Genomic DNA, 21409 nt, shown 5'->3' on the forward strand with positions numbered 1-21409 from the left:
ATTATACCAATTTCATCCTTTATTAACAGAGCTACCCCACCACCTTTTGCAGAAGAGATCAAAAAAAGGTATTAAAACATTTAAGATAGAAATGGGAGAGATAATTGATAAACTAATCAAACTTGGAGAGGATAAAACCCCTGGTCCATATGGATTGCATGCTTGCATATTAAAAGAAGTTAGGGAAGAGATAGCAGAGGCACTATTACATGTATATAAAAATTCACTGGAAAAGGAAATAGTGCCAGAGGCCTGGTGGACGACTAATGTGATTCCTATCAGATCGAACAACTCCAGGGAACTATAGACCAATTAGCTTAATGTCAGTGGTAGGAAAGATAATGGAATCTTTACTCAAAGATGTAATAGAAAAACATCTAGAAACTGAAAGTATAATAAAGTCTGGTCCGCACGGATTTCAGAAGGGGAAGTCATGCTTGGACAACATTACTGAATTCTTTGAAGAAGTTACAGAAAGGGTAAACACAGGTAACGCAGTAAATGTAATATATTTGGATTTTCAAAAGGCCTTTGATAAGGTACCACATGATAGGCTCATGATTAGAATCATAGAATGGTTTACAGCGCAGAAGGAGGTCATTCGGCCCGTCCAGCCCATGCCGGCTCTCTGCAAGAGCAATCCAGCTAGGCCCACTCTGCCGGCCTTTCCCCGTATCCCTGCAAATTTTTTCCTTTCAAGTACTTAACCAATCCCCTTTTGAAAGTCATGATTGAATCTGCCTCCACCACCCGCTCAGGCAGTACATTCCAGATCGGAAGCACTCGCTGTGTAAAAAAAATTTTCTTCAAGTCATCTTTGGTTCTTTTGCCAATCACCTGAAATCTATGTCCTCTGGTTCTTGACCCTTCCGCCAATAGGAACAGTTTCTCTCTATCTATTGCATGAATTGCAACAATTATACATTCCTTTCTGGCGCAAAAACACAAAAGGAACAGCGGCCCAACAATGGCTAACAAAAGAAATTAAGGATAGTATTAGATCCAAAGAGGAGTCATATAACGTTGCCAGAAAAAGTAGCAAATCTGAGGATTGGGAGCAGTTTAGAATTCAGCAAAAAAGGGCCATGAGGTTGATTAAGAGGGGAAAATAGATCATGAGAGTAAACATGCAAGGAACATCAAAGCGGACTCTAAAAACTCCTACAAGTATGTAAAAAGAAAAAGATTAGTGAAGACAAATGCCGGTTCCTTACAGTCAGAAACAGGAGAATTTATAATGGGGAACAAGGAAATGGCAGAGCAATTAAACAAATACTTTGGTTCCGTCTTCACGGAAGAGGACACAAATTGAGGAGCAAATATGTAAGGAGATTACAGACAGCTGCAAGAAAAATAGGGTGGTAATAGTAGGGGACTTTAACTTTCCCAACATTGACTGGGACAGCCATAGCATTAGGGGCTTGGATGGAGAGAAATTTGTTGAGTGTATTCAGGAGGAATTTCTCATTCAGTATGTGGATGGCCCGACTAGAGAGGGGGCAAAACTTGACCTCCTCTTGGGAAATAAGGAAGGGCAGGTGACAGAAGTGTTAGTGAGGGATCACTTTGGGACCAGTGATCATAATTCCATTAGTTTTAAGATAGCTATGGAGAATGATAGGTCTGGCCCAAAAGTTAAAATTCTAAATTGGGGAAAGGCCAATTTTGATGGTATTAGACAGGAACTTTCAGAAGTTGATTGGGAGAGTCTGTTGGCAGGCAAAGGGACGTCTGGTAAGTGGGAGGCTTTCAAAAGTGTGTTAACCAGGGTTCAGGGTAAGCACATTCCTTATAAAGTGAAGGGCAAGGCTGGTAGAAGTAGGGAACCTTGGATGACTCGGGAGATTGAGGCCCTAGTCAAAAAGAAGAAGGAGGCATATGACATGCATAGACAGCTGGGATCAAGTGGATCCCTTGAAGAGTATAGAGATTGCCGGAGTAGAGTTAAGAGAGAAATCAGGAGGGCAAAAAGGGGACATGAGATTGCTTTGGCAGATAAGGCAAAGGAGAATCCAAAGAGCTTCTACAAATACATAAAGGGCAAAAGAGTAACTAGGGAGAGAGTAGGGCCTCTTAAGGATCAACAAGGTCATCTATGTGCGGAACCACAAGAGATGGGTGAGATCCTGAATGAATATTTCACATCGGTTTTTACGGTTGAGAAAAGCATGGATGTTAGGGAACTTGGGGAAATAAATAGTGATGTCTTGAGGAGTGTACATATTACAGAGAGGGAGGTGCTGGAAGTCTTAACGAGCATCAAGGTAGATAAATCTCCGGGACCTGATGAAATGTATCCCAGGACGTTATGGGAGGGTGGGAGGAAATTGCGGGTCCCCGAGCAGAGATATTTGAATCATCGACAGCTACAGGTGAGGTGCCTGAAGATTGGAGGGTAGCAAATGTTGTGCCTTTGTTTAAGAAGGGCGGCAGGGAAAAGCCTGGGAACTACAGACCAGTGAGCCTGACATCTGTAGTGGGTAAGTTGTTAGAGGGTATTCTGAGAGACAGGATCTACAGGCATTTGGAGAGGCAGGGACTGATTAGGAACAGTCAGCATGGTTTTGTGAGAGGAAAATCATGTCTCACGAATTTGATTGAGTTTTTTGAAGGGGTAACCAAGAAGATAGATGAGGGCTGTGCAGTAGACGTGGTCTACATGGACTTTAGCAAAGCCTTTGACAAGGTACCGCATGGTAGGTTGTTACATAAGGTTAAATCTCACGGGATCCAAGGTGAGGTAGCCAATTGGATACAAAATTGGCTTGACGACAGAAGACAGAGGGTGGTTGTGGAGGGTTGATTTTCAGACTGGAGGCCTGTGACCAGCGGTGTGCCTCAGGGATCGGTGCTGGGTTCGCTGTTATTTGTTATTTATATTAATGATTTGGATGAGAATTTAGGAGGAATGGTTAGTAAGTTTGCAGATGACACCAATATTGGTGGCATTGTGGACAGTGAAGAAGGTTATCTAGGATTGCAACGGGATCTTGATAAATTGGGCCAGTGGGCCGATGAATGGCAGATGGAGTTTAATTTAGATAAATGTGAGGTGATGCATTTTGGGAGATCGAATCAGACCAGGACCTGCTCTGTTAATGGTAGGGCGTTGGGGAGAGTTATAGAACAAAGAGATCTAGGAGTACAGGTTCATAGCTCCTTGAAAGTGGAGTCACAGGTGGATAGGGTGGTGAAGAAGGCATTTGGCATGCTTGGTTTCATTGGTCAGAACTTTGAATACAGGAGTTGGGATGTCTTGTTGAAGTTGTACAAGACATTAGTAAGGCCACACTTGGAATACTGTGTACAGTTCTGGTCACCCTATTATAGAAAGGATATTATTAAACTAGAAAGAGTGCAGAAAAGATTTACTAGGATGCTACTGGGACTTGATGGTTTGACTTATAGGGAGAGGTTAGACAGACTGGGACTTTTTCCCCTGGAGAGTAGGAGGTTTAGGGGTGATCTTATAGAAGTCTATAAAATAATGAGGGGCAAAGATAAGGTAGATGGTCAAAATCTTTTCCCAAAGGTAGGGAAGTCTATAACGAGGGGGCATAGATTTAAGGTGAGAGGGGAGAGATACAAAAGGGTCCAGAGGGGCAATTTGTTCACTCAAAGGGTGGTGAGTGTCTGGAACGAGCTGCCAGAGGCAGTAGTAGAGGCGGGTACAATTTTGTCTTTTAAAAAGCATTTGGACAGTTACATGGGTAAGATGGGTATAGAGGGATATGGGCCAAGTGCAGGCAATTGGGACTAGCTTAGTGGTATAAACTGGGCGACATGGACATGTTGGGCCGAAGGGCCTGTTTCCATGTTGTAAACTTCTATGATTCTATGATTTTAAATAACTTCCCAGAAATGCTAGGGAACCAAGGGACTAGTGAGAAGGAGGAATTAAAGGAAATTAGTATCAGTAAAAAAAATATGCTGGAGAAATTAATGGGACTGAAAGCCAATAAATCCCCAGGGCCTGATAATCTGCATTCCGGAGTACTAAAAGAGGTAGCCATGGAAATAGTGGATGCATTAGTTGTCATCTTCCAAAATTCTATAGACTCTGGAACAGTTCCTGCAGATTGGAGGGTGGCAAATGTAACCCCACTATTTAAAAAAGGAGGGAGAGAAAACAGGGAACTCCAGATCGGTTAGCCTAACATCAGTAGTAGGGAAAATGCTAGAGTCTATTAAAAAAGGATGTGATAACAGGAGACGTAGAAAATATCAACGGGATTAGACAAAGTCAACATGGATTTATGAAAGGGAAATCGTGTTTGACAAACCTACTGGAATTTCTTGAGGATTTTTTTTTATTCGTTCATGGGATGTGGGCGTTGCTGGCGTGGCCGGCATTTATTGCCCATCCCTAATTGCCCTCGAGAGGGTGGTGGTGAGACGCCTTCTTGAACCGCTGCAGTCCGTGTGGTGAAGGTTCTCCCACTGTGCTGTTAGGAATGGAGTTCCAGGATTTTGACCCAGCGACGATGAAGGAACGGCGATATATTTCCAAGTCGGGATGGTGTGTGACTTGGAGGGGAACGTGCAGGTGGTGTTTTTCCCATGTGCCTGCTGCTCTTGTCCTTCTAGGTGGTAGAGGTCGTGGGTTTGGGAGGTGCTGTCGAAGAAGCCTTGGCGAGTTGCTGCAGTGCATCCTGTGGATAGTACACACTGCATCCACCGTGCGCCGATGGTGAAGGGAGTGAATGTTTAGGGTGGTGGATGGGGTGCCAATCAAGCGGGCTGCTTTATCTTGGATGATGTCGAGCTTCGTGAGTGTTGTTGGAGCTGCACTCATCCAGGCAAGTGGAGAGTATTCCATCACACTCCTGACTTGTGCCTTGTAGATGGTGGAAAGGCTTTGGGGAGTCAGGAGGTGAGACACTCGCCGCAGAATACCCAGCCTCTGACCTGCTCTTGTAGCCACAGTATTTACATGGCTGGTCCAGTTAAGTTTCTGGTCAATAGTGACCCCCAGGATGTTGATGGTGGGGGATTTGGCGATGGTAATGCCGTTGAATGTCAAGGGGAGATGTTGATTGCCTGGCACTTATCTGGCGCGATTGTTACTTGCCACTTATGAGCCCAAGCCTGGATGTTGTCCAGGTCTTGCTGCATGCGGGCTCGGACTGCTTCATTATTTGAGGGGTTGCGAATGGAACTGAACACTGTGCAATCATCAGCGAACATCCCCATTCCTGACCTTATGATGGAGGGAAGGTCATTGATGAAGCAGCTGAAGATGGTTGGGCCGAGGACACTGCCCTGAGGAACTCCTGCAGCAATGCCCTGGGGCTGAGATGATTGGCCTCCAACAACCACTACCATCTTCCTTTGTGCTAGGTATGACTCCAGCCACTGGAGAGTTTTCCCCCTGATTCCCATTGACTTCAATTTTACGAGGGCTCCTTGGTGCCACACTCGGTCAAATGCTGCCTTGATGTCAAGGGCAGTCACTCTCACCTCACCTCTGGAATTCAGCTCTTTTGTCCATGTTTGGACCAAGGCTGTAATGAGGTCTGGAGCCGAGTGGTCCTGGCGGAACCCAAACTGAGCATCGGTGAGCAGGTTATTGGTGAGTAAGTGCCGCTTGATAGCACTGTCGATGACACCTTCCATCACTTTGCTGATGATTGAGAGTAGACTGATGGGGCGGTAATTGGCCGGATTGGATTTGTCCTGCTTTTTGTGGACAGGACATTCCTGGGCAATTTTCCACATTGTCGGGTGGATGCCAGTGTTGTAGCTGTACTGGAACAGCTTGGCTAGAGGGGCAGCTAGTTCTGGAGCACAAGTCTTCAGCACTACAGCTGGGATGTTGTCGGGGCCCATAGCCTTTGCTGTATCCAGTGCACTCAGCCGTTTCTTGATATCACGTGGAGTGAATCGAATTGGCTGAAGACTGGCTTCTGTGATGGTGGGGATATCGGGAGGAGGCCGAGATGGATCATCCACTCGGCACTTCTGGCTGAAGATGGTTGCAAACGCTTCAGCCTTGTCTTTTGCACTCATGTGCTGGACTCTGCCATCATTGAGGATGGGGATGTTTACAGAGCCTCCTCCTCCCGTTAGTTGTTTAATTGTCCACCACCATTCACGACTGGATGTGGCAGGACTGCAGAGCTTTGATCTGATGCGTTGGTTGTGGAATCGCTTAGCTCTGTCTGTAGCATGTTGCTTCCGCTGTTTAGCATGCATGTAGTCCTGAGTTGTAGCTTCACCAGGTTGGCACCTCATATTTAGGTACGCCTGGTGCTGCTCCTGGCATGCTCTTCTACACTCCTCATTGAACCAGGGTTGATCCTCTGGCTTGTTGGTAATGGTAGAGTGAGGAATATGCCGGGCCATGAGGTTACAGATTGTGCTGGAATACAATTCTGCTGCTGCTGATGGCCCACAGCGCCTCATGGATGCCCAGTTTTGAGCTGCTAGATCTGTTCTGAATCTATCCCATTTAGCACGGTGATGGTCCCACACAACACGTTGGATGGTGTCCTCAGTGCGAAGACGGGACTTCGTCTCCACGAGGACTGTGTGGTGGTCACTCCTTCCAATACTGTCATGGACAGATGCATTTGCGACAGGTCGATTGGTGAGGACGAGGTCAAGTAAGTTTTTCCCTTGTGTTGGTTCGCTCACCACCTGTCGCAGGCCCAGTCTGGCAGCTATGTCCTTCAGGACTCGGCCAGCTCGGTCAGTAGTGGTGCTACCGAGCCACTCTTGGTGATGGACATTGAAGTCCCCCACCCAGAGTACATTCTGTGCCCTTGCTACTCTCAGTGCTTCCTCCAAGTGGTGCTCAACATGGAGGAGGACTGATTCATCAGCTGAGGGAGGACGGTAGGTGGTAATCAGCAGGAGGTTTCCTTGCCCATGTTTGACCTGATGCCATGAGATTTCATGGGGTCCAGACTCAATGTTGAGGACTCCCAGGGCCACTCCCTCCTGACTGTATATCACTGTACCGCCACCTCTGGTGGGTCTGTCCTGCCGGTGGGACAGGACATACCCAGGGATGGTGATGGAAGAATCTGGGACGTTGGCTGAAAGATATGATTCTGTGAGTATGGCTATGTCAGGCTGTTGCTTGACTAGTCTGTGGGACACCTCTCCCAATTTTGGCACAAGTCCCCAGATGTTAGTGAGGAGGACTTTGCAGGGTCGACTGAGCTTGGTTTGCCATCGTCGTGTCCGGTGCCTAGTGGTCCGATGCTGGGTGGTCCGTCCGGTTTTATTCTTATTGTGACTTTTTGTTGCGAGATTTTACAACTGAGTGGCTTGCTAGGCCATTTCAGAGGGCAATTAAGAATCAACCGCATTGCTGTGGGTCTGGAGGCACATTTCGGCCAGACTGGGTAAGGACGGCAGGCTTCCTTCCCTAAAGGACATTAGTGAACTGGTAGAATAGATAAGGGAGAACCAATGACATCCATTTGTTTGGATTTTCAGAAGGCCTTTGATAAAGTCCCACCTAAGAGGTTAGCGTGCAAAATTGAAGCACATGGGATTGGTGGTAATATACTGGCATGGATTGAAAATTGGTTAATAGACAGGAAACAGAGAGTGGGAATAAATGGGTCTTTTTCGGGGTGGCAGGCGGTGACTAGTGGGGTACAGCAGGGATCAGTGCTTGGGCCCCAGCTATTCACAATGTATATCAATGATTTGGATGAGGGAACCAAATGTAATATTTCCTAGTTTGCTGACGACACAAAACTAGGTGGAATCGTGAGTTGTGAGGAGGATGCAAAGAGGCTACAAGGCGATTTAGACAAGTTGAATGAGTGGGCAAATACATGGCAGATGCAGTATAATGTGGATAAATGTGAAGTTATCCACTTTGGAAGGAAAAACAGAAAGGCAGAGCATTATTTAAATGATGATAGATTGGGAAATGTTGATGTACAAAGGGACTTGGGTGTTGTTGTCCACCAGTCACTGAAAGCAAACATGCAGGTGCAGCAAGCAGTTAGGAAGGCAAATGGTATGTTGGCCTTCATTGCAAGAGGATTCGAGTACAGGAGCAAGGATGTCTTACTGCAGTTATACAGGGCCTTGGTGAGACCACACCTGGAGTATTGTGTGCAGTTTTGGTCTGCTTACCTAAGAAAGGATATACTTGCCATAGAGAGAGTGCAGCGAAGATTCACCAGACTGATTCCTGGGATGGTAGGACTGTCATATGAGGAGAAATTGGGTCGACTCGGCCTGTATTCACTCAAGTTTAGAAGAATGAGAGGGGATCTCATTGAAACATAAAATTCTGACAGGGCTAGACATACTGGATGCAGGGAGGATGTTTCCCCTGGCTGGGGGGTCCAGAACGAGGGGTCACAGTCTCAGGATACGGGGTAGGACATTAAGGACAGAAATGAGGAGAAATGTCTTCACTCAGAGGGTGGTGAACCTGTGGAATTCTCTATCACAGAAGGCTGTGAAGGCCAAGTCACTGAATATATTTAAAAAGGAGCTTGATCGATTTCTAAACACAAAAGGCATCAAGGGGTATGGGGAGAGTGTGGGAATATGGTATTGAGATAGAGGATCAGCCATGATCATATTGAATGGCACAGCAGGCTCGAAGGGCCGAATGGCCTCCTCCTGCTCATATTTTCTATGTTTACTCTATCTAGACCCTTCATGATTTTGAATACCTCTATTAAATCTCTCAACCTTCTCTGCTCTAAGGAGAACAACCCCAGCTTCTCCAGTCTAGCCACGTAACTGAAGTCCTTCATCCCTGGAACCATTGTAGAAAATCTCTTCTCCACCCTCTCTAAGGCCTTCGCATCCATCCGAAAACTCAGTGCCCAGAACTGGACACAATACTCCAGTAGTGGCTGAACCCGTGTTTAAAAAAAGGTTCATCATAACTTCCTTGTTTTTTTACTCTATGCCTCTATTTGTAAAGCCCAGGATCCAGTATGCTTTTCTAACCACTTTCTCATTTTAAAGATTTGTGCACACGTACCCCCAAACCTCTCTGTTCCTGCACCCCTTTTAGAATTGTACTCTTTAGTTTATATTGCCTCTCCTCATTCTTCCTACGAAAATGTATCACTTCGCACTTTTCGGCATTAAATTTCATCTGCCACGTGTCCGCCCATTCCACCAGCCTGTCTATGTCCTCTTGAAGTCTATCACTATCCTCCTCACTGTTCACTACACTTCCAAGTTTTGTATCATTTGCAAATTTTGAAATTGTGCCCAAGTCTAAGTCATTAATATATATAAAGAAAAGCAGTGATCCCAGCACCAACCCCTGTGGAACACCACTGTACACCTCCCTCCAGTCCGAAAAACAACCGTTCACCACTACTCTCTGTTTCCTGTCACTTAGCCAATTTGGAATCCATGCTGCCACTGCCCCTTTTATTCCATGGGCTTCAACTTTGATGACAAGCCATTAAGCGGCACTTTATCAAACGCCTTTTGGAAATCCATATGCACCACATCAACCGCATTGTTCTCAGTAACCCTCTCTGTTACCTCATCAAAATACTCAATCAAATTAATTGGACACGATTTGCCTTTAACAAAGCCATGTTGGCTTTCCTTAATTAATCCACACTTGTCCAAGTGACTATTAACTTTGTCCCGAATTATCATTTCTAAAAGTTTCCCCGCCACCGAGGTTAAACTGACTGGCCTGTAATAAGAACATAAGAACATAAGAAATAGGAGCAGGAGTAGGCCAATCGGCCCCTCGAGCCTGCTCCGCCATTCAATAAGATCATGGCTGGTCTGATCCTAACCTCAAATCTAAATTCATGTCCATTCATGTAGTTGCTGGGTTTATCTGTACACCCTTTTTGGAACAAGGGTGTAACATTTGCAATTCTCCAGTCCTCTGGCACCACCCCTGTATCTAAGGATGATTGGAAGATTATGGTCAGTACCTCTGCAATTTTTTTTTTTTTATATTCGTTCACGGGATGTGGGCGTCGCTGGCAAGGCCGGCATTTATTGCCCATCCCTAATTGCCCTCGAGAAGGTGGTGGTGAGCCGCCTTCCTGAACCGCTGCAGTCCGTGTGGTGACGGTTCTCCCACAGTGCTGTTAGGAAGGGAGTTCCAGGATTTTGACCCAGCGACAATGAAGGAACGGCGATATATTTCCAAGTCGGGATGGTGTGTGACTTGGAGGGGAACGTGCAGGTGGTGTTGTTCCCATGCGCCTGCTGCCCTTGTCCTTCTAGGTGGTAGAGGTCGCGGGTTTGGGAGGTGCTGTCGAAGAAGCCTTGGTGAGTTGCTGCAGTGCATCCTGTGGATGGTGCACACTGCAGCCACAGTGCGCCGGTGGTGAAGGGAGTGAATGTTTAGGGTGGTGGATGGGGTGCCAATCAAGCGGGCTGCTTTATCTTGGATGGTGTCGAGCTTCTTGAGTGTTGTTGGAGTTGCACTCATCCAGGCAAGTGGAGAGTATTCCATCACACTCCTGACTTGTGCCTTGTAGATGGTGGAAAGGCTTTGGGATTTCCACCCTTGCTTCCCTCAGCAACCTAGGACGCATCCCATCCGGACCAGATGACTTCTCTACTTTAAGTACAGCCGGCCTTTCTAGTACCTCCTCTTTATCAATTTCTACCGCATCCAGTATCTCTACTATCTCTTCTTTTACTGTGACTCTGGCAGCATCTTCTTCCTTGGTAAAGACAGATGCAGAGTACTCATTTAGTACCTCAGCCGTGCCCTCTGCCTGCATGCGTAGATATCCTTTTTGGTCCCTTTTTGGCTAGAGTCATACCGAGCACAAAGGAAGATGGTAGTGGTTGTTAGAGGCCAATCATCTCAGCCCCAGGATATTGCTGCAGGAGTTCTTCAGGGCAGTGTCCTAGGCTCAACCATCTTCAGCTGCTTCATCAATGACCTTCCCTCCATCATGAGGTCAGAAATGGGGATGTTCACTGATGATTGCACAGTGATCAGTTCCATTCGCAACCCCTCAGATAATGAAGCAGTCCGAGCCCGCATGCAGCAAGACCTGGACAACATCCAGGCTTGGGCTGATAAGTTGCAAGTAACCGTCAAGTGCCAGGCAATGACCATCTCCAACAAAAGAGAGTCTAACCAACGCCCCTTGACATTTAACGGCATTACCCCATCACCGAATCCCCTACCATCAACATCCTGGGGGTCACCATTGACCAGAAACTTAACTGGACCAGCCACATAAATACTGTGGCTACAAGAGCAGGTCAGAGGCTGGGTATTCTGCGGCGAGTGACTTACCTCCTGAGTCCCCAAAGCCTTTCCACCATCTACAACATAAGAACATAAGAAATAGGAGCAGGAGTAGGCCAATCGGCCCCTCGAGCCTGCTCCACCATTCAATAAGATCATGGCTGATCTGATCCTAATCTCAAATCTAAATTCATGTCCAATTTCCTGCCCGTTCCCCGTAACCCCTAATTCCCTTTACTTCTAGGAAACTGTCGATTTCTGTTTTAAATTTATTTAATGATGTAGCTTCCACAGCTTCCTGGGGCAGCAAATTCCACAGACCTACTACCCTCTGAGTGAAGAAGTTTCTCCTCATCTCAGTTTTGAAAGAGCAGCCCCTTAAGGCACAAGTAAGGAGTGTGATGGAATACTCTCCACTTGCCTGGATGAGTGCAGCTCCAACAACACTCAAGAAGCTCGACACCATCCAGGACAAAGCAGCCCGCTTGATTGGCACCCCATCCACCACCCTAAACATTCTCTCCCTTCACCATCGGCGCACAGTGGCAGAGTCAACGTGGTTTTATGAAAGGGAAATAGTGTTTGACAATTTTATTAGAGTTTTTTGAGGATGTAACTAGCAGGGTAGATAAAGGGAAACAGTGGATGTCGTATATTTGGATTTTCAAAAAGCATTAGATAAGGTGTCACATAAAAGGTTGTTACGCAAGCTAAGGGCTCATGGGGTTGGGGGTAATATATTAACATGTTTAGAGGATTGGTTAACGGACAGAAAAGAGAGTCGGGATAAACTGGTCATTTTCAGGTTGGCAGGCTGTAACTAGTGGAGTGCCGCAAGGATCAGTGCTTGGGTCTCAGCTATTTACAATCTATATTAAAGACTTAGATGAGGGGACCGAGTGTAATGTATCCAAGTTTGCTGATGATGCAAAGCTAGGTGGGAAAGTAAGCTGTGAGAAGGACACAAAGCGTCTGCAAAGGGATATAGACAGGTTAAGTGAGTGGGCAAGAAGGTGGCAGATGGAGTATAATGTGGGGAAATGTGAGGTTATTCACTTTGGTAGGAAGAATAGAAAAACAAAAAATGTTTTAAATGGTGAGGAACTATTCAATGTTGGTGTCCAGATAGATTTGGGTGTCCTCATACAAGAAACACAAAAAGTTGGCATGCAGGTACAGCAAGCAATTAGGAAGACAAATGGCACGTTGGCCTTTATTGCAAGGGGGTTGGAGTACAAGAGTAAGGAAGTCTTGCTACAATTGTACAGGGCTTTGGTGAGATCTCACCTGGAGCACTGTGTACAGTTTTGGTCTCCTTATCTAAGGAAGGATATACTTGCCTTAGAGGCGGTGCAACAAAGGTTCACTTGATGGATACCTGGGATGAGAGGGTTGTCCTATGAGGAGAGGTTGAGTAGAATGGGCCTATACTCTCTGGAGTTTAGAAGAATGAGAGGTGATCTCATTGAAACATACAAGATTTTGAGGGAACTTGACAGGGTAGATGCTGAGAGGTTATTTCCCCTGGCTGGAGAGTCTAGAACTAGAGGGCATAGTCTCAGGATAAGGGGTTGGCCATTTAAGACTGAGATGAATCTTTGGAATTCTCTACCCCAGGGGGCAGTGGATACTGAGTCGCTGAGTATATTCAAGGCTGAGATAGATTTTTGGACTCTAGGGGAATCAAGGGATATGGGGATCAGGCGGGAAAGCGGAGTTGTGGTCGAAGATCAGCCATGCTCTTATTGAATGGCGGAGCAGGCTCGAGGGGCCGTATGGAGTACTCTTGCTACTATTTCTTATGTTCTTAAAACCTACTCCAGTACCCAAAGCACTGTTTCTGAAAGGAAAACGATAGCAACCTAATTCAGATGAAGTTAATCTTGTCTGAACAGCTTTTCACATCCCAGAAATTGTCACAATGCCCTAATCATCGAAGTGTTTCCTTTCTACACCATCCATCAATCCACTCATTTAGATACCACGACCCAGGGGCTTCTCCCAGTCCCTCGCTAAATCACCATGACCGAGGGGCTTCTCCCAGTCCCTCGCTGTATCACCTTGACCCAGGGGCTTCTCCCAGTCCCTCGCTGTATCACCATGACCCAGGGGCTTCTCTCAGTCCCTCGCTGTATCACCATGACCCAGGGGCTTTTCCCAGTCCCTCGCTGTATCACCACGACCCAGGGGCTTCTCCCAGTCCCTCGCTAAATCACCATGACCCAGGGGCTTCTCCCAGTCCCTCGCTAAATCACCATGACCGAGGGGCTTCTCCCAGTCCCTCGCTGTATCACCATGACCCAGGGGCTTCTCCCAGTCCCTCGCTGTATCACCATGACCCAGGGGCTTCTCCCAGTCCCTCGCTGTATCACCATGACCCAGGGGCTTCTCCCAGTCCCTTGCTATATCACCATGACCCTGGGGCTACTCCAAGACCCTCGTTATATCGCCATGACCCTAAAATCGGGGTGGGGGGGGGTGGGTGGGATGGGGGTGGGTTCATCGGGGGATCAGTCATTGTGGGGGTTGGATATCGGGGGCGAGGGTGGGTCGGTGATCGTATATGGGATCGCGGCGGGTGAGCGTGCTGGGTCGGGGGCGAAGCATTCCTGTTCCTCCTGGCCCACAAGCTGTGCAATAAAGGAACTTACCTGTTGATGTGGGCTTTCTAAACATAAGAACATAAGAAATAGGAACAGGAGGAGGCCACACGGCCCCTCAAGCCTGCTCTGCCATTCAATCAGATCATGGCTGATCTTCGACCTCAACTCCACTTTCCTGCCCAACCCCCATATCCCTCGATTCCCCTAGAGTCCAAAAATCTATCGATCTCAGTCTTGAATATACTCAACGACTGAGCATCCACAGCCCTCTGGGGAGAGAATTCCAAAGATTCACAACCCTCTGAGTGAAGAAATTCCTCCTCATCTCAGTCTTAAATGGCCGACCCCTTTTCCTGAGACAATAACCCTAGTTCTAGATTGTCCAGCAAGGGGAAACAACCTCTCAGTATCTACCCTGTCAAGCCCCCTCAGAATCTTATATATTTCAATGAGAGATCACCTCTCATTCTTCTAAACTCCACAGAGTATAGGCCCATTCTACTCCTCTTACTCCTCCGTAAAGCAGAAGAAAGATTGGTGTGAGAGAAGTGGGTTTCGATGCATGGGACACTGGTACCAGTACTGGGGAAAGAGGGAGCTGTTCCGTTAGGAAGGGCTTCACCTGAACCATGCTGGGCCTAGTGTTCTGGCAAACCGAATAACTTGGGTGGTAGAGAAGGCTTTAAACTAAATAGAGGGGGGGAGGGCTCAGGTGGGGCAAGTTTAGATTGATAAAGAGAAAAGACAAGGAAGTAGTGCAGGAAAGTGATGGGGTAATGATAAGCAGAGTGTGTCAGGAAGGGACAGAGCGTACAAACATAAGAGTGCACTAGCAAATGGGGCCGGGGTAGGAAAGAATGGTAAAAAAACAAAATGAAAGGTTCTTTATCTGAATGCGCGCAGCATTCGTAATAAGATAGATGAATTGACGGCACAAATAGAAACAAATGGGTCTGATCTCGTGGCCATTACAGATAGGTGGTTGCAAGGTGACCAAGGTTGGGAGCTAAATATTCAGGGTTATTTAATATTTCGGAAGGATAGGAAAAAAGGTAAAGGTGGTGGGGTAGCTCTGTTAATAAAGGATGAAATTGGTATAATAGTGAGAAATGACCTTGGCTCAGAAGATCAAGATGTCGAATCAATTTGGGTGGAGGTAAGAAATAGCAAGGGAAATAAATCACTGGTGGGAGTAGTATAGAGGCCCCCTAACAGTAGCTACATTGTACGACAAAATATTAATCAGGAAATAAGGGGGGCTTGTAAAAAAGGTAATGCAATAATCATGGACGATTTTAACTTTCACATAGATTGAACAAATCAAATTGGCAAAAATAGCCCTGAGGAGGAGTTCATAGAGTGTATTAGGGACTGTTTCTTAGACCAATACGTCGGGGAACCAACCAGGGAACAGGCCATTTTGGATCTGGTAATGGGTAACGAAACATGATTAATTAATGATCTCAAAGTAAAGGATCCCTTGGGAAGCAGTGATCATAACATGATAAAATTTCACATCCAGTTTGAGAGCGAGGATCTTGGGTCTGAAACTACTGTGTTAAACTTAAAAAGGGCAATTATAAAGGAATGAGGGCGGAATTGGCTAAAGTGGACTGGGTAAACAGATTAGATGGTTTGATGGTGGATAAGCAGTGGCAAACATTTAAAAAGATATTTTATGATTCGCAACAAAAATATATCCCTGTGAGGAGGAAAGACTCCACAAAAAGGGTGAACCAACCATGGCTAACGAAGGAAGTCAAGGATGGTATCAGGTTAAAAGAAAAAGCACACAACATGGCAAAGATTACTGGTAAGCCCGAAGATTGGGAAAACTTTAAAAACCAGCAAAGGATGATTAAAAGAATAATAAAGAGGGAGAAAATAAATTATGAGAGTAAAAGAGCAAGAAATCTAAAAACTGACAGTAAAAGCTTCTACAAGTATATAAAAAGGAAGAGGGTAGCTAAAGTAAACATTGGTCCCTTCGAGGATGAGACTGGAGAAATAATAATGGAAAATAAGGAAATAGGAGAGAAATTGAACTGATATTTTGTATCTGTCTTCACAGTAGAAGACACTAATAACAAACCAATAATAGTAGAAAATCAAGGGGCAAAGGGGAGGGAGGAACTAAAAACAATCACTATCACTGGAGAAAAAGTACTCGGTAAACTAATGGGTCTAAAGGCTGACAAGTCCCCTGGACCTGATGGCTTGCATCCGAGGGTCTTAAAGGAAGTGGCGACAGAGATAGTGGATGCACTGGTTGCAATCTTCCAGAATTCACTAGATTCTGGAAAGGTCCCAGTGGATTGGAAAACCGCAAACGTAACACCCCTATTCAAGAAGGGAGTGAGCAGAAAGCAGGTAACCATAGACCAGTTAGCCTAACATCTGTCATTGGGAAAATGCTAGAATGCTAGTGCAGTAGCAGGACATTTGGAGACTCATAATACAATCAAGGAGAGTCAACATGGTTTTATGAAGGGGAAATTTTGTCTGACAAATTTATTAGAGTTTTATGAGGACGTAACGGGCAGGGTGGATAAAAGGGAACCAATGGATGCAGTATATTTGGATTTCCAAAAGGCATTTGATAAGGTGCGACATGCACAAGATAAGAGCTCGTGACATTATGGGTAATATACTGGCATGGATAGAGGATTGGCTAACTAACAGAAAACAAAGAATTGGGATAAAAGGGTCATTTTCAAAATGGCAATCTGTAACTAGTGGGGTGCCGCGGGGCTCAGTGCTGGGACCTCAACTATTTACAATGTATATCAATGACTTGGATGAAGGAACAGAGTGTCTTGTGGCCAAATTTGCTGTTGATACAAAGATAGGTGGAAAAGCAAGTTGCGATGAGGACACAAAGGCGATTAACCCAGCATCAAAGCTGAAGATCAGGCTAGGGTGTGTGGCCCAACTAAGAGTTCTGTATACAAATGCACGGAGTATAAGGAATAAATTAAATGAACTACAGGTTCAAATTCAAATTGGAGGCTATGACATGACAGCTATCACAGAGACATGGCTGCAGGATGGTCAGGATTGGGAACTAAATATACCAGGTTATAAGGTCTACAGGAGAGACAGGGAAAATGGAAGAGGGGGAGGAGTAGCCTTAATGATAAGAGATGAAATCACTTCAATGATAAAGGAGGATATAATGAGAGGTAAGCGGCCAACAGAGACCTTATGGGTTGAATTGAGAAAGGATCTAAGACTATGGTGGGAATTGTGTATAGCACCCCTGGAGTGCTAGATTGTATAAATGCAGAGATTAGACAAGCGTGTAACAAAGGCATAGTGGTCTTAATGGGGGACTTTAACCTTCACAAAGATTGGGAAAAGCAGACTAGCAACTGTCAGAAAGGTAGTGAATTTCTTGAGTGTGTTCGGGATAGTTTTCTACAGCAGTATGTCCTAGAGGCAACAAGGGGGCAAGCCATACTAGATTTGGTAATGAGTAATGAACCAGATTTAGTTAACGGCTTAACTGTGTGTGAACATCTATCCAATAGTGATCATAACATGATCGAGTTCAATGCAGTTTTTGAAAGGGAAAAAAGTGAATCAGCTGCTAAGATTCTAGACTTAGGTAAGGCCGACTTCAATGGGATGAGACAGAGACTGTCCACAGTAAACTGGGCAAATCTGTTAATGGGTAAAACGACTGATGATCAGTGGGAAATGTTTAAAGAAACATTTAACGTGATACAGAATCAGTTTATACCCCTGAGGGGCAAGAACTTTACTTGCCAAAAAAAACAGCCATGGACAACTAAAGAGGTAAAGGACAGTATAAGACATAAGGAAAGGGCATATAAAAAGGCAAAAAATGGCACAGACCCAGCAAATGGGAAAGATACAAAGATCAACAAAGGGTCACAAAACAGATAGTAAGAGCTACAAAAAGAGAGTATGAAAAGAAACTCGCAAGGGATATCAAAACCAATACGAAGAACTATTATAGTTACATTAGGAAAAAGAGGGTGGTCAGGAGCAGTGTTGGCCCCTTAAAAACTGAAAGTGGGGATATTGTCATTGACAATGGGGAAATGGCGGACATGTTGAACAATTACTTTGCGTCAGTATTTACAGTAGAAAAAGAGGATAGCATGCCGGAAATCCCAAGAAAACTAATATTGAATCGGGGACAGGGACTCGATAAAATTAATATAAGTAAAGCAACAGTAATAAAGAAAATAATAGCACTGAAGAGTGACAAATCCCCAGGACCAGATGGTTTCCATCCCAGGGTTTTAAAGGAAGTAGGTGAGCACATTGCAGATGCCCTAACTATAATCTTTCAAAGTTCTCTAGATTCAGGAACTGTCCCTCTGGATTGGAAAATTGTACATGTCACTCCACTTTTTAAGAAGAGAGAGAGGGAAACCAGGGAATTATAGACCAGTTAGCCTAACATCTGTTGTGGGGAAAATGCTGGAGTCTATAATTAAGGAGAGGGTGACTGAACACCTCGAGAATTTTCAGTTAATCAGAGAGAGCCAACATGGATTTGTGAAAGGTAGGTCGTGCCTGACAAACCTGATTGAATTTTTTGAAGAGGTGACTAAAGTAGTGGACAGGGGAATGTCAATGGATGTTATTTATATGAACTTCCAGAAGGCATTTGATAAGGTCCCACATAAGAGATTGTTCGCTAAGATAGAAGCCCATGGAATCGAGGGAAAAGTACGGACTTGGTTAGGAAGTTGGCTGAGCGAAAGGCGACAGAGAGTAGGGATAATGGGAAGGTACTCACATTGGCAGGATGTGACTAGTGGAGTCCTGCAGGGATCTGTCTTGGGGCCTCAATTATTCACAATATTTATTAACGACTTAGATGAAGGCATAGAAAGTCTCATATCTAAGTTTACCGATCTCACAAAGATTGGTGGCATTGTAAGCAGTGTAGATGAAAACATAAAATTACAAAGCGATATTGATCGATTAGGTGAATGGGCAAAACTGTGGCAAATGGAATTCAATGCAGACAAATGTGAGGTCATCCGCTTTGGATCAAAAAAGGATAGAACAGGGTACTTTCTAAATGGTAAAAAGTTAAAAACGGTGGATGTCCAAAGGGACTTAGGGGTTCAGGTACATCGATCATTGAAGTGTCATGAACAGGTGCAGAAAATAATCAATAAGGCTAATGGAATGCTGGCCTTTATATTTAGAGGACTAGAGTACAGGGGGGCAGAAGTTATGCTGCAGCTATACAAAACCCTGGTTAGACCGCACCTGGAGTACTGTGAGCAGTTCTGGGCACCGCACCTTCGGAAGGACATATTGGCCTTGGAGGGAGTGCAGCGTAGGTTTACTAGAATGATACCCGGACTTCAAGGGTTAAGTTACGAGGAGAGATTACACAAATTGGGGTTGTATTCTCTAGAATTTCAAAGGTTAAGGGGTGATCTGATCGAAATTTATAAGATATTAAGGGGAACAGATAGGGTGGATAGAGAGAAACTATTTCTGCTGGTTGGGGATTCTAGGAGTAGGGGGCACAGTCTAAAAATTAGAGCCAGACCTTTTAGGAGCGAGATTAGAAAACATTTCTACACACAGAGGGTGGTAGAAGTTTGGAACTCTCTTCCGCAAACAGCAATTGATACTAACTCAATTGCTAATTTTAAATCTGAGCTCGATAGCTTTTTGGCCACCAAAGGTATTAAGGGATATGGGTCAAAGGCAGGTATATGGAGTTAGATCACAGGTCAGTCATGATCTTATCAAATGGCGGAACAGGCACGAGGGGCTGAATGGCCTACTCCTGTTCCTATGTTCCTGAAGTGTCTGCAAAGGGATATTGACAGGTTAAGTGAATGGGCAAAAATTTGGCAGATGGAATATAATGTGGGAAAATGTGAAGTCATCCACTTTGGGAGGAAAAATAAAAAAGCAAAATATTATTTGAATGGAGAAATACCTCAAATGCTGCGGTACAGAGGGATCTGGGTGTCCTCGTACATGAAACACAAAAAGTCAACATACAGGCAAACGGAATATTGACCTTTATTTCTAGGGGGATGGAGTATAAAAGCAGGGAAGTCATGCTGCAACTGTACAGGGTGCTGGTGAGACCACACCTGGAGTACTGCGTACAGTTCTGGTGCACTTATTTAAGGAAGGACATACTTGCATTGGATGCAGTTCAGAGAAGGTTCACTCGGTTGATTCCGGGTATGGAAGGGTTGTCTTATGAGGAAAGATTGAACAGGTTGGGTCTGTACTCATTGGAGTTTAGAAGAATGAGAGGAGATCTTATTGAAACATACAAGATTCTGAGGGGACTCGATAGGGTAGATGCTGAGAGGATGTTACCCCTCATGGGGGAGTCTAAAACTAGGGGGCATAGTCTCAGAATAAGGGGCCGCCCGTTTAAGATGGAAATGAGGAGGAATTTCTTCTCCCAGAGGATCGTGAATCTTTGGAATTCTTTACCCCAAAAAGCTGTGGAGGCTGAGTCATTGAATACATTCAAGGCTGAGTTAGACAAATTTTTGATCAGCAAGGGAGTCAAAGGATATGGGGAAAGGACGGGAAAGTGGAGTTGAGGTAAAAATCAGATCAGCCATGATCTCATTAAATGGCGGAGCAGGCTCGAGGGGCCGAATGGCCTACTCCTGCTCCTGTCTCTTATTGTCTTATAGTGTTAAGGCCCGGGAATCCCAGCCCCCAGTGTTAAAAATAAAAATGCTGCTAAAATGGAGGCATGCAGCCTCGTTAAGAGATTTCACTGATCGACCCGCCTCCTGAGAGCGGGTTAGTTGCCGGCCCCCCGCCCTGCCTCAGTTAAAACCGGAAGTAGCTGGGTTGGAGGCGGGTTTTACATTTTTTACCTTCACACCCGCCCCCAACCCACCCGTTCTTGGGGGGTTAAAATTTACCCCTTAGATTCTGAGTTTTATGACAGCAGTACTGCACTTTTAGCTGTGCTACAGAACTGAAACAGTAAACACAAGATTTTAGCTTAAGTCAGTGGCCAATTGTAAAATTGAAATTGTTAATTTTGTTAAGTTTTTGAATGCTGGAGCTACATTTTGGCTGTGATAGAAAGACAAACATTTTAAACACAATGCACGAGATAAACCTGTACCTATCTCTGCTCTCTGTGGGGCAATCCGGGCCACAGCTGGTGACCCTGGTGATCCTCGGCCAAGTCTCTTTTCTGGAGTCATCAATACAGTTACATCACCATTGGTTTGTGGAAGAGGAAGGCTGATTTCTTTTGCAGTAAGTGGGGGATGGTCACAAACGTTGGATTCGTTTTCTGTCTGAACATCTTTTTCGCTGCATGTTTTCTTGTTCAGCAGGTTGCTTATCTCCATTATGTTCCCAATGATCTCTACCGGCCCAGTAAGAGTCTTTTTCCTCGGAGAAAGTTCATCTTTGACTTTTCTCAAGTAAGATGCTGGTGCCCATCCCTCTTTGCCTTGGTATCTGGAAAAAACATTTTTTTCAGATTTATCCTCCTTTACAAACTTACCAAAGATTTTTTTCACTGCTGCCTCAATTACCATAAACACCAACCCCTAAACGACCAGTGACACTAATGTTCCGCGACAAACTGCCCAACAGCTGAATAAAATATCCATTCAATCTAGAATTG

The 21409-nt window shown here is 45.1% G+C and overlaps 1 protein-coding gene across 2 annotated transcripts in view; it reads right to left on the reverse strand.

The window, feature by feature from the left end:
* The window catches only part of sh3pxd2aa (SH3 and PX domains 2Aa), a 594706-nt gene that overhangs the window by 20651 nt on the left and 552646 nt on the right, over positions 1–21409 (reverse strand). For both annotated transcript variants that reach the window (XM_068001935.1, XM_068001933.1), the window contains one exon: positions 20897–21240. In XM_068001935.1, coding sequence (XP_067858036.1) covers positions 20897–21240 — 344 coding nt within the window. The remainder of the gene's footprint in view (positions 1–20896; positions 21241–21409) is intronic.

This window comes from Heptranchias perlo, chromosome 21 (genome assembly GCF_035084215.1).
Source record: "Heptranchias perlo isolate sHepPer1 chromosome 21, sHepPer1.hap1, whole genome shotgun sequence".
NCBI lineage: Eukaryota > Metazoa > Chordata > Chondrichthyes > Hexanchiformes > Hexanchidae > Heptranchias > Heptranchias perlo.